The 15212-nt window shown below is 40.5% G+C and overlaps 1 protein-coding gene across 4 annotated transcripts; it reads left to right on the forward strand.

The window, feature by feature from the left end:
- The first annotated feature begins 21 nt into the window (after positions 1-21).
- LOC307026671 (zinc transporter ZIP12-like) lies at positions 22-15083 on the forward strand. 4 transcript variants are annotated; one of them, XM_079662250.1, is made up of 14 exons: positions 22-164; positions 617-661; positions 781-1033; positions 1551-1871; positions 1946-2147; positions 8129-8265; positions 8404-8575; positions 9275-9447; positions 9541-9696; positions 9901-9978; positions 11063-11135; positions 11257-11415; positions 11512-11699; positions 12500-15083. In XM_079662250.1, exons 3-14 carry the CDS (start codon positions 815-817, stop codon positions 12626-12628), a joined length of 2007 nt encoding a protein of 668 aa, XP_079518376.1. In that variant the 5' UTR covers positions 22-164; positions 617-661; positions 781-814; the 3' UTR covers positions 12629-15083. The 4 variants fall into 4 exon arrangements, with proteins under 4 accessions (XP_079518376.1, XP_079518375.1, XP_079518377.1 ...); XM_079662249.1 differs by having other exon boundaries at positions 22-661; XM_079662251.1 differs by lacking the exon at positions 617-661.
- Positions 15084-15212: the final 129 nt, after the last annotated feature.

Here is a 15212-nt window from a genome sequence, read left to right on the forward strand (position 1 = left end):
GTTCTCCATGGAAACCAGCCCTCTGTCGCAGATAATCCTACTTAGCAGCAGCAGCAATGCCCAAGAATTCTCCCCAAACAAGCCTTAGTGTTTATCGCACCGGAGGAGGAAAACAAACCGAGTTGCATCCGCTGAGAGGAGCAGAGGGGAGAACGATTCATCCGGTAAGCTTTTATTTTTCTCTCCATCTATCTCATCTCAGGTATTACTGTAGCTTCAGTCCTCTGCTCGGTCGCTTTGACCTGCAGGGCGTACGGTGTGGGAGGATGCTGGAACGTTAAAAAGCTTGGCATGTTTTGCTCTGGTTCTTTGATCTTTGATGACTCAGAGATCTCAGAGGATAAAAACTCATTGATTTGGATGTTACCAGTGCTTAAATCAGGAGGGGGGGGGTGCAGTCACTTATAACAGCTCCTGTCTTTCTCTTGAAGAATGTATATTACCACCATGAAAACTGAAAGATTTAAAAAAGCGTTCTATTCGTTATTTACTGCTTTTTCCCTACTCCATAGTTTTCCTCTACACTAATTATTTTCTCTTCCGTCTCCCCCTCCATGCCCCCTGTGCTTTCTCACTTGCCTGCACTAATCCTTTTGTTGTGGACTGAGGGGCCCAGGCTTTGGCTGACCGATCGCCACTGTTGGGCTGGTTCAGCTGAAAGGTGCCCACCAACATTTCTGTACTCCACCGGATCGTGCGGGCCTATTATTAACGCCTCTTGCAAACTCTTCTTTTCTTGATTCCAATTTCTCACTTCTTTGTTTCAATCATCTTCTCAAGCTCAAAGCCAGTCCTGGGAGTCCTTGGTAGGAACATGCACCTCAGGAGTAGTGGTTTGCTGCTGCTTCTTTGTCTTCTGGACGTGCGAGGGCAGAAACACCTGCATGACACTCTCAGGGCCTTGGATCTGCCCCTGGGTGTCGACGAAGAGCCACAGCTCCAGAAGAACCACATTGGAATCCTGATCGCGAAGCTCCTCCAGGAGGTGCACTGTGCTGAGCGGATTGGCTCCTCTCAGGATGTCTGCAGCAAGGTAAGGCCTTCACCTGCCTTAACTTTTACACCCACAGTTACTCAGTATCTATCCCCTTCCTGCTTATTCCAAGAAACATGTTTGTTATGGCTGGAATGTGAGTGTATGTGGAGGCTTAAGTCCTTGACCTCAGAGAGGCATTCATGCTGAGTGGCTTTCTCTAGCAGTTCGACAAAACAAAGTCCAAAGAGTGGAGTTAGAGGTACTTCACACGGACCAAAGGGATTTTGTGTCTGTGAAGCCTTGAGAGTGAGATTTAAAATGAAGACAGAAACTTTGTTCACTGCTTGCTGAGAGGTCTACAAATCATAGTGCTTCGCCCACTCTCCTAACCTTTTTTGTTTTTGTGCGTGGGTTTTAATTTGGCTGCCAATTCTGCAGAAAGCATAGAGTAAGGCGCATGCAAGGAGAAAATAGGCCTTTTTATCAAGCAGACCTTTCTTCTAAGACTTCGTTTATCAGCCAATACTTGCAAGATTTCTTCCTTAAATGTCCTTCTTTCTCCCTCTTGTTGCAGTGCCTGTCACCAGATGTAGCGCTCTCTGTGCTAGAGGATGATGGGAAGGCTTACCTCACTGAGGGAGACTACCAACGGATCTCCACCGTCCTGCTGTACTACATAATAAACTTGCAAGACCTGTGCGTGTCAAATGCCGCCTCCCTTTCCTCATCCTCCTCTTCCTCATTTGAGAACTTTCAATTCTATCTTTTGGCTCTCACCAATCTACATCCGGGTGAGGACAATCGCTTCCTATCATCCAGAGAAACAGAAAGTATTCTGCAGCTCATCAACCAGCACTATGACCCATCTCATCAAGACCACTCATCTGATTTGCAAGTAAGGATTTGAAATCTAAGATGTATTTTCTGTCTTGACCACCAGATGTTGATTTCCCCTTTTTGGTTCCACAGTGTATCGATGCCGCTGGCCTCCTTGAAGATGTTGGCGTACATGAAGATGCTGAAGTGTCATCTGTCCCCAGACTGTCTACAGCCATCATCAGCCACATCCTGCAGGGCCACTGTTTCAGACTTTGGAACCTCCCGTCTCCGGCTTTCTTTACAGACTACATCTTTCAATCCCTAAATCGAACAAGTAACCTGCAGATTATAGGTGAGTTCAAGAGCACAGTTGTTTTATACACACATTTAACGGAGATCCCTTCCTGATTACGGTTACATGGACAAAACCTCCTAGCAATTTAAGGCCAACATTCAACACTCTTTTGGCTCTGTTTTTAGTCTCTACTAACCTTCCACCATGTTCACCAGCTACTCGCTATGTGTCCGCTGTTTGTTGCTGAGCAGGAAGTATAAAGTTGGTTATTCAGAGACGTTTTACTAAATATAGCTACCCCAGATACCAAAGTGCTGAGACTTTTAGCTCTGTATTTGGTCTCCGCCATCTCTCTACCAGCTGCTATATGCTCCACTATGTTCCTCAGCTACTCGCTAACTGTATCTGTCTTCTGTTTGTTGCTGAGCAGGAAGTGAAAGGTCTTTCTCTTTATTTTAAGGAACTTCCTGTCGCTTTCACTGAATGTATTCAGTCTTTTTCATAAAAAGAAGCAATGAGGCATCATGCATGAAAGAGCAATCAACCCCCCTGAAAGATTTTGTATCTGAGATAGCTTCTAAAGATTGAGTCAGATCCTTTTCCATGCTCTTAATGAATACACATACCGGCACCAAATGGGAGGTTCAACCCAGAATGCTGTTCATTGTTTTGAGAGCTTTTCTTAAAGGTCCCCTATTATACTGTTTTTCATCAGTATATTATAGGTTTCATATTAGGGCTGTCAGTCGATTAAAATATTTAATCGAGATTAATCGCACATTTTTGATCTGTTCTAAATGTACCTTAGAGGAATATTTTTCAAGTTTGTAATACTCTTATCAATATGAGTGGACAAATATGCTTTATGCTAATGTTTATTATCATTTGAACAATGACAAATATTCTCATGAATATTAAACACAACAACCTCTGAACATTACAAATATCGCCTCAATTCAACCTGGAACCTCTATCATACAATACAAATTGTGAGTGAGTGAGTGAGTGAGTGATCGTTGGAGCTATGTGCAACTCAAGGCATATGCTCGAACAGGAGCTGCCTGGACGCTGCAATCATGTTGCGCGCACTATCCGTGCTGAGTGTGCTGACTTTTCGTACAATGTCCCACTGTCTGGCTACCTGCATAAAGTCAAGTGCTCGGCGCATTTGTGGCGAAATGTCGCTCCTCTGTTTTCAGTTAAACAGCTCCTTATATCCGTTAGCTAGCACCAGATGCTAACAACAACCACAATACACGTAAGGTCTCTCGCGCCACACATACACACACCCTCCCGGTCCTCCCAATCAACACACTCTCACTCCAGAATCGTCCAGGAGCGACGTTTGGTCAGGGTCCCGTGGCGTGCAGTTGTGACGCTCCTAGGCTCCTTCAGCTTCATAAAGGGACGCAAATAGCTTTCAACTGATTGCAATGTATTCCCATCTGCGGCGGGATTTGACGCTCATGGAAGCACGGCATTCGTTTGTGTCGGCTGCCCTTAAAGGCAATGTCAGCGTCCATTCCCATTGGATAACGAAGAATTGTACACCCGGAAGTAAGTATTCCCCTTACTGTCGATTGATTTTACAGTGATATCTGCACTACTCATCGACTAAAAAACACCAGATTATCCTTGTTAATTACACAACATTGATTGGTTTAAATTGTGTGCAATGCTTTTGTATTTTTCCCCTTCGATTCGGAGAAACAAATATTTTTTCGGAGTAAAGGATGATAGAAGACACTACACTACCCAGAATCCCCAGCTATCGTTTACGACTAGACCATGTGCTCTGACAAACCCCGTGATTAGTTCTCAAGCTCTGTGATTGGTTGACCTCCAACTGCATTCCATATGAAAAAAAAAGTTTCGTAAGAGATACAAATCATACTTTATTCAGCAGTGCTTGCTTTACTCTTTGAAAGTCATCACATGAATGCATTGTAATAAATGCATTGTAATAAATGGTTAGGCTGCATTAAATATATTACACACCTGTCGTAGTTCTTTATTTTTATTTATCTACAGAGATCGGGCTCAGAATAGACCGGAAACTATTCATTGACCGTTCAGTTTGAATTTCACAATAAAGTAAGTTGTAATATTTTGTTTTGATATTATAATTTTTTATTAACTACTAGACCGCTGGGTCATGTTAAGACCATATTTTCTGTGTTGCTGTGGGTTTTTTCCATCGCTTTTGTGTTACAAATATCAAAACAATAACTAAATATATCCGTCGTAAACTAAACCAGAAACAGTAGTATATTTTATTTTGTTAACACTGTAAACTTGACAGCTTTTTAACCCAAACCACCTACTGGTTAAAGCACGTTATTACACGTTTAGAGTAATGCAATGCAGGTAGATTGTGTTGCTTTTTAATGACTGTTTAAAATGACTTTTTCTTAATGTCTTTTATTATTATTAACTACTTGTTACTTGTTGCTAGGGACGCTGCTATCGATATTGTGTTTCGCAATATGTTCTCTATCTATGGCACGTCTCTCCTGGGAGTTGTTAAAAGACGTTTTCGTATTTCCCATAATAAGAAGTTGCCAGTATACTGTGTACATCCCTGGAGGTTAAGGGCTTAGGAAACACTCAAATTTAAAACTAATTTATAATTAATAAATGGGTGAAAATTGCTTGTGCCCATAATGGGCAGCATTAATATATATACCCACATGCCAGCTAAGGTCAGAAGAGCTTTATTTAACAGCTGGTCTTATGTTTGTGACCCCTCCTGTTGTTAATTGATAACATTACATTACATTACATTAATTGATAAGCCTAAAACATGCACTTGTCAAGGTTCAGAGACAAATTTTGCAAATATGGCAGTAGCCATCGATCATCTTAAGATAAGATATACTTTATTGATCCCAAGTTGGAAACATTTGCATTACATCAGCATGTGTAACAGTTGTAAATATGCAGTGGTGTTTATTTGTAAATCATTTAGTATAATCACACAAATTCTGTGTTTTATATTGAATAATTCTGTGTTCTTTATTTATTGATTGTTCAATACCTGACAAGGCCGGAGATTAAATATCTATATACATCCTATAAGAGTATAATATTATGTATAATATCAGTTAAAATAAGTGCCTCAACATAGTTAACATTGCTGGAGGTATGCACAAATATTGATAGATGTCTTGTAATGCACTATTGAGGAACCTGCGACCCAAGTTTTTCATTCATTGCATAACTACATCGTTTGTGAATAAATCTTAGAACATCTTAAAATCTTGAAGGGATGTGCAAAATAGTCATTATATACAGTCTTTAATTAACTATTAGTAGAGAATAACGAGTAATGAATATACTTTATAGGGATCCTATTAATATCTAATAATAAAAATAATGAAATTCAATAACATGCTTTAACCACCAGGTGTCCCTTTCTATCAGCTGTGCACCTTTATGGTCAGCCGAATTAGTGTTGATCCTGCGAAGAGACGTATTGTGTGAAAAAAAATGTAAGATGTTGTTTAATTGCTGATATATATATATGATCCACGTCACGTTTTCAGTGTTGGCGGCAGTTCCTCATGTTTGTCTAGAAGTCTTCTCATCAGGGCTCTATAAATACAGAACTACGGCAGATATGTAATATTTAATGCAGCCGAACCGTGTATTACACTGCCGTTATGTGATGACTTTCAAAGAGAAAAGCAAGCACACTCGGAATAAAGTATTATTTTAATTTTTTAAAAGGTTTTCGGTCTATTTGTTAATGACGATGTGATGTGAGATGTGAGACTGGAATTGCACAGGGGAAAATAACGTATCTTTAGACGCGGATTTTGTTAAACTAATACGTTTGCACTGTGGACCAACACTATTGACGGGGAAGGGGGAAGCAATAAAGATAACACCATTAAACAGTTACACAACATAACAGAAATAATATCGATAGCAGCGTCCCTAGCAACCACCTTGGTAACAATGAAAACGTACTATGGACGCAATTTCCTGAAGTAATCTTCGTAATAACTAGCAAACTAAAGATCATGTACATCCACTGCACACAAAATCTGAAATAACAACTCATATTTCTCGCATCAAATGACATCAAAACGCATTTTAATGGCCAAACTAACTTTAAAATAGGCATTTTCCACCGAGAATAAAACGAAGTTTGGCCATGTTTTTTTTCTTCTGCAGGTGTAGGTACCATATGTGTTCGGCCTACCATATGTGTTCGGGGTCCATCGTTTACTAATGACGTCACGCATTGGCTGTACGGCAACCCAAGAGGACATTTTACACGGCCAAATTCTCAACTCAGACTCAACGTAAGAGCTTGAGCCTCTTCGGGGGGTGCTAACATTTAAACATACACTTCATTCTTTACTTTGTCCGAATATTCGGCCCGCGGGGGGGGTGGCATAGTAATCAGCAGCAAACCGCTTCAACTCTCGGATTTCGGTGTATTCACGGCATTCACGGAAATTGAAAAGGATATCGCATTGTGTTTGTTACTTTCGTTGCAGTTGTATATGTCTTAAGTGTAATTTGGCTTCGCTTGACAAGCTTTTATTTTGAAGGAGAGTTAGCGCTGTTGACAGGAAGTTGTTGTTGCTTTGGAAACAACGTGAAAAAACGGAGAAAAGTTATATCTACATATAAAGATGGAGAAAGTTAACAATAACGTGTATGGTTAAGTGTTAGCACCCCCCGAAGAGGCACAAGCTCTTACGTTGATTTTGGAGTTTTCAATAAATTCAATTTGAAAAAAAAACAGGGAACAAAACGAAGATCACCATCACCAGCCAATCACAATGCGTGACATCATTCGTAAGCGACGGACCCCGAACACATATGGTAGGCCGAACACATATGGTACTGACACAGGGAGAAATTTGAAGATCACGTGACATAGACGCCAGCCATTGGAATGAATGGTGAAAAAAAACGGGGTTTGTCAAACAAAGCACAAGGTGTAGTCCTAAACGATAGCTGGGGATTCTGGGTAGTGTCTTGTGCCATCCTTTACTCCGAAAAAATATTTGTTTCTCCGAATCAAAGGGGAAAAATACAAAAGCATTGCACACAATTTAAACCAATCAATGTTGTGTAATTAACAAGGATAATCTGGTGTTTTTTAGTCGATGAGTAGTGCAGATATCACTGTAAAATCAATCGACAGTAAGGGGAATACTTACTTCCGGGTGTACAATTCTCCGTTATCCAATGGGAATGGACGCTCACATTGCCTTTTAAGGGCAGCCGTCACAAACGAATGCCGTGCTTCCATGAGCGTCAAATCCCGCCGCAGATGGGAATACATTGCAATCAGTTGAAAGCTATTTGCGTCCCTTTATGAAGCTGAAGGAGCCTAGGAGCGTCACAACTGCACGCCACGGGACCCTGACCAAACATCGCTCCTGGACGATTATGGAGTGAGAGTGTGTTGTCCCAATAGCCAGTCGGTGCCTGCTGCTGAGCGTGGAAGTGTGGTCTGCCACAAGTGGGCGGCAGGGGCGGGGCTGTCAGCATAAGCTTGTAGATGGTATTTTAAACTTGATGTGCTCTGAAACTACGGGGCGGCCGAGGGAAAAAAATACACATGCGTTAATCGCGTTAAAATAATTAGTGGTGTTAAAAAATGTTGCGTTAACGCGTTATTAACGCGTTAAATTGACAGCCCTATTTCATATATATATACAAAACATGTTTCTGAAGTGTTTGGCTAAAGGTTACACAATCCAAAAAAATCGTTATGACATCATAAAGTAGCCAAAATCTGATCAGTTCATTTTCAGACAGGTTTTTATATACAGTAAATGGATCAGGACAAAAAGAGAGAGAATATTTTTTCCTGAAACTTTCAGAATCTCTTTGCACAGAGGGAACACATGTTTATTTATAAAAGACATGAACAAGTGGATTGTGCACAATAGGTGACCTTTAAGATCTATATTTTATTTATCCCATTTGCATAAAGTAGTATTTTGTCCCAAATATACACTGATTTATTTGGATTAATGTACAGTATCATGACGCAGGGCTTTCTGTCTTAGATTTAAAGGAGTTGCTGTATCAGCTGGGAGTTGGACAGGAAGCAGGGACGAACTCCCACAACAGGAAGAGGTGGAGCTCACATAAAGGGGATGGCTGTAACCATGAAACTGGAGAAATAAGCAAAGACTGGGCAAAGGTGAGGTTAATGTTTTATTGTAGTTAAAAAGAGTGATTCCTGTACAGAAAAACAAGCTGTGATCTGCATGCAGTCAGCCTTGATTTGAAGTGCCTCCTACTCATCCACAAAATTCTCTCTTCCTTTGAATGTAATCAGGTATGTTTTTCCGCCAATCAGCTGGTGGATATTTTTGCTCTGGATCCTCATTTGCCAATTTCCAAGGATCACTTCAGGCAAATGTGCCCGGCCATTATTCAGCAGTTGCTAGGCAATGCCTGCGAGTCTGCAGAGCAAACAAGAAAAGGATCTCCTCCCACTGCTCTCGAGAGTAAGGCCTTTTCCCTCATGTACCTACAGTAACTATTAAACAAATTTCAAAAGAAGAACTGTACATTAATTAAATATTATAACAATTCAAATATGAAGGATCTTGATAATAAAATATATGGAATGAAAAAAATAACCATGAGAATTAGAAATCCAGTTCTTACATTTTACGTTTAATATAAACATATATTCATAATTGTCTTTACTTTCTTCCAGAATTGTTTGTATTTGCTGATCCTACTTTTGTGTCTTAAGATTTGTACTATATTGGATGTGTTCTGCATAACAGGTGGGTTCATCCAGATAAAAGTGAAATATAAAACATGTAACCATTGTATGAGGTTCAAGGCTTATATTGTCATTTGTACATAGCTACAGTGTAGTTATGACAATAACATTCTTAGGTCACAGGCTCCTCCAACAGTGCAACACAATAAAACAGGTAATAGTGAAAGTAAATAAAATAAAATGGAATATAATAGACATTTTGCAGAATAGTCTATACAAGTAATTGGAATATTGATATATATAAGTTGTAAACGGATGAATGTTATGGATGTTCTTTCAAAAGTTCAGGTGTTTAACAGTCTTATGGCCTGTGGGATGTCCCTTAGTCAGAGGCGAGGCTATGATCATTAAAAAAGTACAACCTTAATAATGAGAAACGGAAACATGTTTCTAAACGGTCTCCTCCCTGCAGAGTATGGCTACAGCACGGCGGCCGTCCTGCTCATCACGCTGGGCTCCATGTTTGGTATCTGCCTGATCTTCTTCAACTCCTGCCAGGAGACCTACACCCTGATCCTGCAGCTGTTTGTGGGGCTGGCAGTGGGGACCCTCTCAGGAGACGCACTCCTGCACCTCATACCACAGGTATAGGACACAGAGTCAAGTGCCATGAGCGTATAGAAACCCTGTTGACTGAGGAGTAAATGTCTAATGGTTTCCTCTCCGTCTCCTCTGGAGATCCTTGGCCTCCATGATGACACTCACAGCCACGACGACGAACACTATGCAGAAGGGAAGGACTATCTGTGGAGGATTCTGGGAATTATTGCTGGGATTTATGGCTTTTTCCTCATTGAAAGAATCCTTTCCTTTTTGGTTCCTTCTCATGGCCATGTAAGTTTTGCAGCTTTTATCTTGGTAATAAAACAGATACTCAAACCATGGGGGGTGAAAGGCAAGGCGATGTTGATTTTCTTTATCTATCCAGAGGTGGAAGTTTTACAGTTTTCCATGAACAAGCAAGTTTGTGGCGAGTCTGAACTTTTGCAGAGCTGATTGTCGAGAAACGGTGGTCTCATGACTTTCTTTTGTCCACAGGGTCATAGTGACCTTCCCTTAGAGCTCAACTACAACGGCCAATCCCAGAGGGGCAAATCCATCTCCACCATACAGCTGGTGAGTCACCACACTGAACTGCTTTGTTTTTTTATTATTTTACTTGGCAGGAAGAACCTGTTTCCCGTCATCATCCCTGTTATTTATTTGGTTGGAAAAGATGCAGGGAACATGACACAGCAGTTCCTTGAAGTTAAACAGCTAAATATTACTGCTGCAAGTGGCTAAAGGAGAGTATTTATTTTTATTTTAACACTGTATTAGGTCAGTTGAAAGCAATAATATTAAAATTATTAAAACATTTAAAACAACTTAATATTATTATTATTAGTTTTTTGCGTGATAGTTAGTAATCTTTTAGCTTTAATAACATTCCTTTGTAATCCTCTATGTGTATATGTTTCCTCCTGAACACGAGATCATTCCATTGTTCTATTATAATATATTGTCACTGTTCACAATAACATGACATTCTCTCCTAAAAAACAAGAATCAGTTATGGTAGCGGAGTTAAAGCATTGGTTAAATATTGTGTTTACTGTGCTGTGCCACTGTGTAGTTATGAAGTCAATATATTTCCATTCGCCCTGATGATACTCTACTCCCACACTACTCCTCCAACCAAGCATCAAGACAGAACTGAAGCACTTGTTCTAAACAGTGGAGTTCTGCTAGAGGGCACTGTTGAAAAAACCCTTCAATTACATCACGATCCTAACAGCACACATACAGTATACAGCACAAAATCCGATAAAATGGATGTGAAATGGCTGCCACTAATGCATCAAAAAAAAAAAATGGAGGACAGAATAAATCCATGTTTACATTTTAAAAACCGGCTATACTTCATTTAAATCAATTGTCCTGTGTTGCTTTTATATAACCGGCAATGGAGCGTGGTGTGGGAGGCAGTGAAGGAACAGTATGTAGGATGTTGGAGAATGAGAAGTATTGAATCATTCAGAAAGCACTTCATGATGTGTGCAATACACGCTTGAACTAGAATGTTTCAGACACAGCCACTCGCATGATAAAGAACCCACTTTCCAACCATTTTGTTACATAAATATATCCTGTTTTTGCAAATTTGTAAAATCCATCTTCCTTCATTTAATTTGTACGATTACTTCTCTGTATTCTGCAGGGGCCGGTGGAGGACTTGGAGTGTTCAGAAGTATCTCCGGAACACGTTAACACAAGGAGCCCTTCACATCAGAGTGCGTTTCTCTAAATGAGCCAAATCTGATGCACTTAGTAATTAGTCGCCTGGCATAACCGAGCCATTGTCACGGTCTGAGGATGAGCTGTAATGACACAGACTCCCTTTTGTGTTCCCAGGACAGGGGGTTCCTCTGCTGGCCGTGATGATAATCGTGGGAGACAGCCTTCATAACTTTGCAGATGGCCTTGTTGTCGGGGCAGCCTTCTCTTCTTCAGCTGAGACCGGCATGGCGACCACCGTGGCCATCCTGTGCCACGAGATCCCGCACGAGATGGGTGAGAGGTCACGGGTACTCACTTTGCAAACCCCTCTTTTGTTAGGGCTGATGCCAGGGAACACTGTGACTTATCTTTCCTGCTCTGTCTCCAAAGGGGACTTTGCTGTGTTGCTGAGCTCCGGACTCTCGGTGAAGACTGCTGTGCTCATGAACTTTCTCAGCGCTCTGACGGCCTTCATGGGCCTCTACATCGGACTGTTCGTTTCCTCCGATTTTGAAGTGCAGCAGTGGATCTTCGCTGTTACTGCTGGGATTTTCCTCTATTTGTCACTTGTGGAAATGGTAAAGGAGCTTTATTGTGGCATAAGTACGTAAAATGACTAAAACCAACAATGAATTGATCCTGATAAGGTTTATTCCTCTGTGCCATCAGCCTATTTAGAACCTATAAGTGAGCTACACCACTGCACTGTAGATCTATAATGTTCCCTAGCTGCTCAACTAGAGCACTGATTCACAACCAGGTGACTACACGCATTATATTTCATTTTGATTGTGAAATAGGTCCTTTGTGCTGCATTCATGTGGTGTAGGAGTGAGCTGAAAAATATATTTTTTTGACTGGAAATACTCCATTGAACAACCACTCAAGTCAGAACAATTGGAAAAAATGTTGGCACACATTTCCTGATTGAACTGATCCCTTTCCTTTGCTCCTGTTACGCAAGAACTGGAATCCCTCTGAGCAACACAAAAAAATCGACACATCTTTGTCACATCAATATTCCACATTTGTTCTTAAACCTCATTTAAATTCATTACATTACATTTTATTTAGTTCACGCTTTTATCCGATACGACCTACAATAAGTGCAATTAATCGTGAAAATATAAGCATTGAATAGGTGAAACTGAAAATGTCCATCATAGGGCCCCTTTAAATTCAGCATTGGCCTTAGCAGAGGTCTGTGCCAATTAAGTTTATTAAGATACGGACTACCATGACAATAACAACAATCTAAAGTAATGCCAGCCTTTACTTTAACCCTTAAGAGTTGTAGTTGTAGGCAAACAATCCTCTTTCTAACCAATCATTTCTTAATAAATAATTGTGTATTACCTCATTTCTGTCTTTCTTCCAGCTTCCAGAGATGAATCGGGTGAAGACAGACAGACCGTTCCTCCTGTTTCTGCTTCAGAACCTCGGCCTGCTGATGGGGTGGGCCTGCCTTCTGCTCCTCGCTCTTTTTGAACACAAACTCAAATTCTAAAAGCAGTGTACAGGAGTCGCCATGTATATCTCTTCACACAGGGTCGAGCCAAAACAAATGCTAACTTACGTTCTAGTGTTTTTGGAAATGTATTCAAGTCAAGTGAGTATTTCAGAATATTTTAGTCGCAGCACTGGATGGTAAATGTTAGCTGTATGAATTCTCTTTTTTTTTTATACTTGATTTATTTTTGTATGTCACAGACGGTAAATAGTAACAACTTGAATTATGACCTTATTTCTCAAATTCAGGTACCATTGTGCATATCGGTTGTGTGTAAAATATCTACGATGCCTCATAGAATCAAATCATTTGATTAAACACAAGCAACATACAAAGTATCTACTTATTGGGGATTTATGAGCACTTGTGTCCTAATACAAGTAGAGAATGTGTCATTTTGCATCCTAGAGGCTCTACATTATTACAGATGATGGCTAAATGAGAACTCTTATATTATCTTTGTTAGGAATGAGCTGCAGTAAAATGCATTTATTTTTGAAGCCCTGCTTAGAGAAATGTTGCTCTCTTGTAGCTTCTCATCTCAGAGGCATTGTTCCTTTGTTTTTGAGGCCTCTCTATGATCCGATATAAGGGCACTTCCACCCACCTGAGCTACTTGTTCCCTTCATCCACCAACATGGATGACTAACGCTCGCTGTTCAAGACAGAAGCTCTGGAGCGATGCGGCCCACACAGAGCACACGCTCTTCACCGGCCAGAGTGGGGGGGCCTGCAGGAGGAGGAGGTGGAGGAAGAGAGGGATTCATCAGTGCAATGAGATAAATGAAACACAGTAAATCAACTTATTTGTGCATCGAATTGGATTTGTGATATTGGTAGAAGGAGTGGGCTTACTAGAAGATTTTCCTGCTTTTAATCAGCTCGCTGTGATTAAATTCTGGTGCTCTCAACAGCATTTCCTGTCAAATCTGAACAAACAGCTGTCGCTTTATTTTTGTTGGGGATTAGTTTCATTGCACAATTTGAATTATGTTGATTTGCCAAAGCGAGCTCGCTATCAAAGTGCAAAGTCAGTTGTGTTGACAGTGTTAGAGATCATTTAGAAAAAGCTGACACCATTTATTGTGACTTCCCGAGAAATGTTCAGACAATAGCAGGAAGCCCACTGCTTTTTCTCTTATTCTAGCATTTCTGCTGTTATTTTGGAAATGCCAGCCCCATTGGCATTTCCAGGAAATGTGAATCTGCTTTTCATGCACCAAAGAGGCATTTTTTGGCAGGTGTGCGTTTTTTCAAGGCAACTGCTGCCAGGATGGAGGAAGGAAGGGCTTTTTATCTGGGCCGTGTTGGTGTGAGCGCTGAATATCCTCACTTGCTCATCAGAGAGCTGTCAGAAGCAGAGGTCAGCTGTGGGGTCGTCAGGGCAGCAGAACATTGGAAACGCTGAGAGAGAGAGAGACAGAAAAAGGAAGTATAAAAATGTTTTCTCTTTGATAAGAAGGGATCTGACTGAAAATCCTCCTTTGCACCTGTTATTGTTTTCACACAATATCCCCTGGGATCAACATAGTTACTGGTGGTGTTTCAGTATTTGCAATCATGACCTACAAAGTATTAAACTTGAATGTAAAATAATTATGGGAAGCAGCAATCTTAAAAATGGAGGCTCAACAAAGCCCAAGGAGTCTGTAATTTGGCATGGAGGTCAATAATTGTGGGGTTGTGTGAATGCATGAAAGTGGATTTATGCATGTTCATCTATGAAGCTGTTGCAAATACACAATTATATTTGAAAAGTAAAAATCGCAGTAGAGGCTGAGACATCCTGATTTTAAGACTACGATCCCAAAAACACTGGATCCTACATGTCCCATAATGCAACCCTGAGGCATATTTCATTAGACCATATGTGCCTGCTAAACACACATCTCTCCTACTCCCCGCAGTTTGTGCCGCCAGCTTCCTAAGATTTCCTCTAAGCCCATGCCGAGGTGTCATGATTACAGTACACAGTAATCATAGCGTTTACTTTTCTGACTTTGGAAAGCTCCCTGCTGAGCCACAGAAGACTTTTCTCAACTGTTTCCATAGGCTAACTGGCAATTGCTTTGATGGGTGAAATCAGTGGTGACCCTTTAAAATACTAACGCACATGAAACCACTAGAGGGCGATAATAAATAACACAACTTCAGAGTTAAAAGTTTTCTGAGGATGGGGTTTTACTTCAGCGGTAGTATTTGGTTTGAATAGTCTAATTTCAGTAGATATACTACTGAATACAGGACTGTGCATCACAGCAGGTAGGACGTGTTTGTCCTATTAGACTGAATGACAGAGCATTAATAGGTTGCAGTACCTTTCCCTGTGTGGAGGACCCATCTGAACACCTGCACAGGTGAGACATGAAAGTTCTCTGCAAAAATTCAACTTAAATCAATAAAAAATTACTTATGTTGTTATTAGTCATTCAACTTTCCTAATCAAGCAAAAATGTCCATGTGTTTTGGTTGCAGCTTTTTTTAATGTGAAGAGATGCTGTGTTTTGTGAGATCTGGATCATTGAAATTTAGATTATTTTGGAAAATAAAGTCTGCTTGTCGTACAAAAGTGTGATTTTAT

Source organism: Notothenia rossii, assembly GCF_949606895.1.
Source record: "Notothenia rossii genome assembly, chromosome: 12".
Taxonomy (NCBI): Eukaryota; Metazoa; Chordata; class Actinopteri; order Perciformes; family Nototheniidae; genus Notothenia; species Notothenia rossii.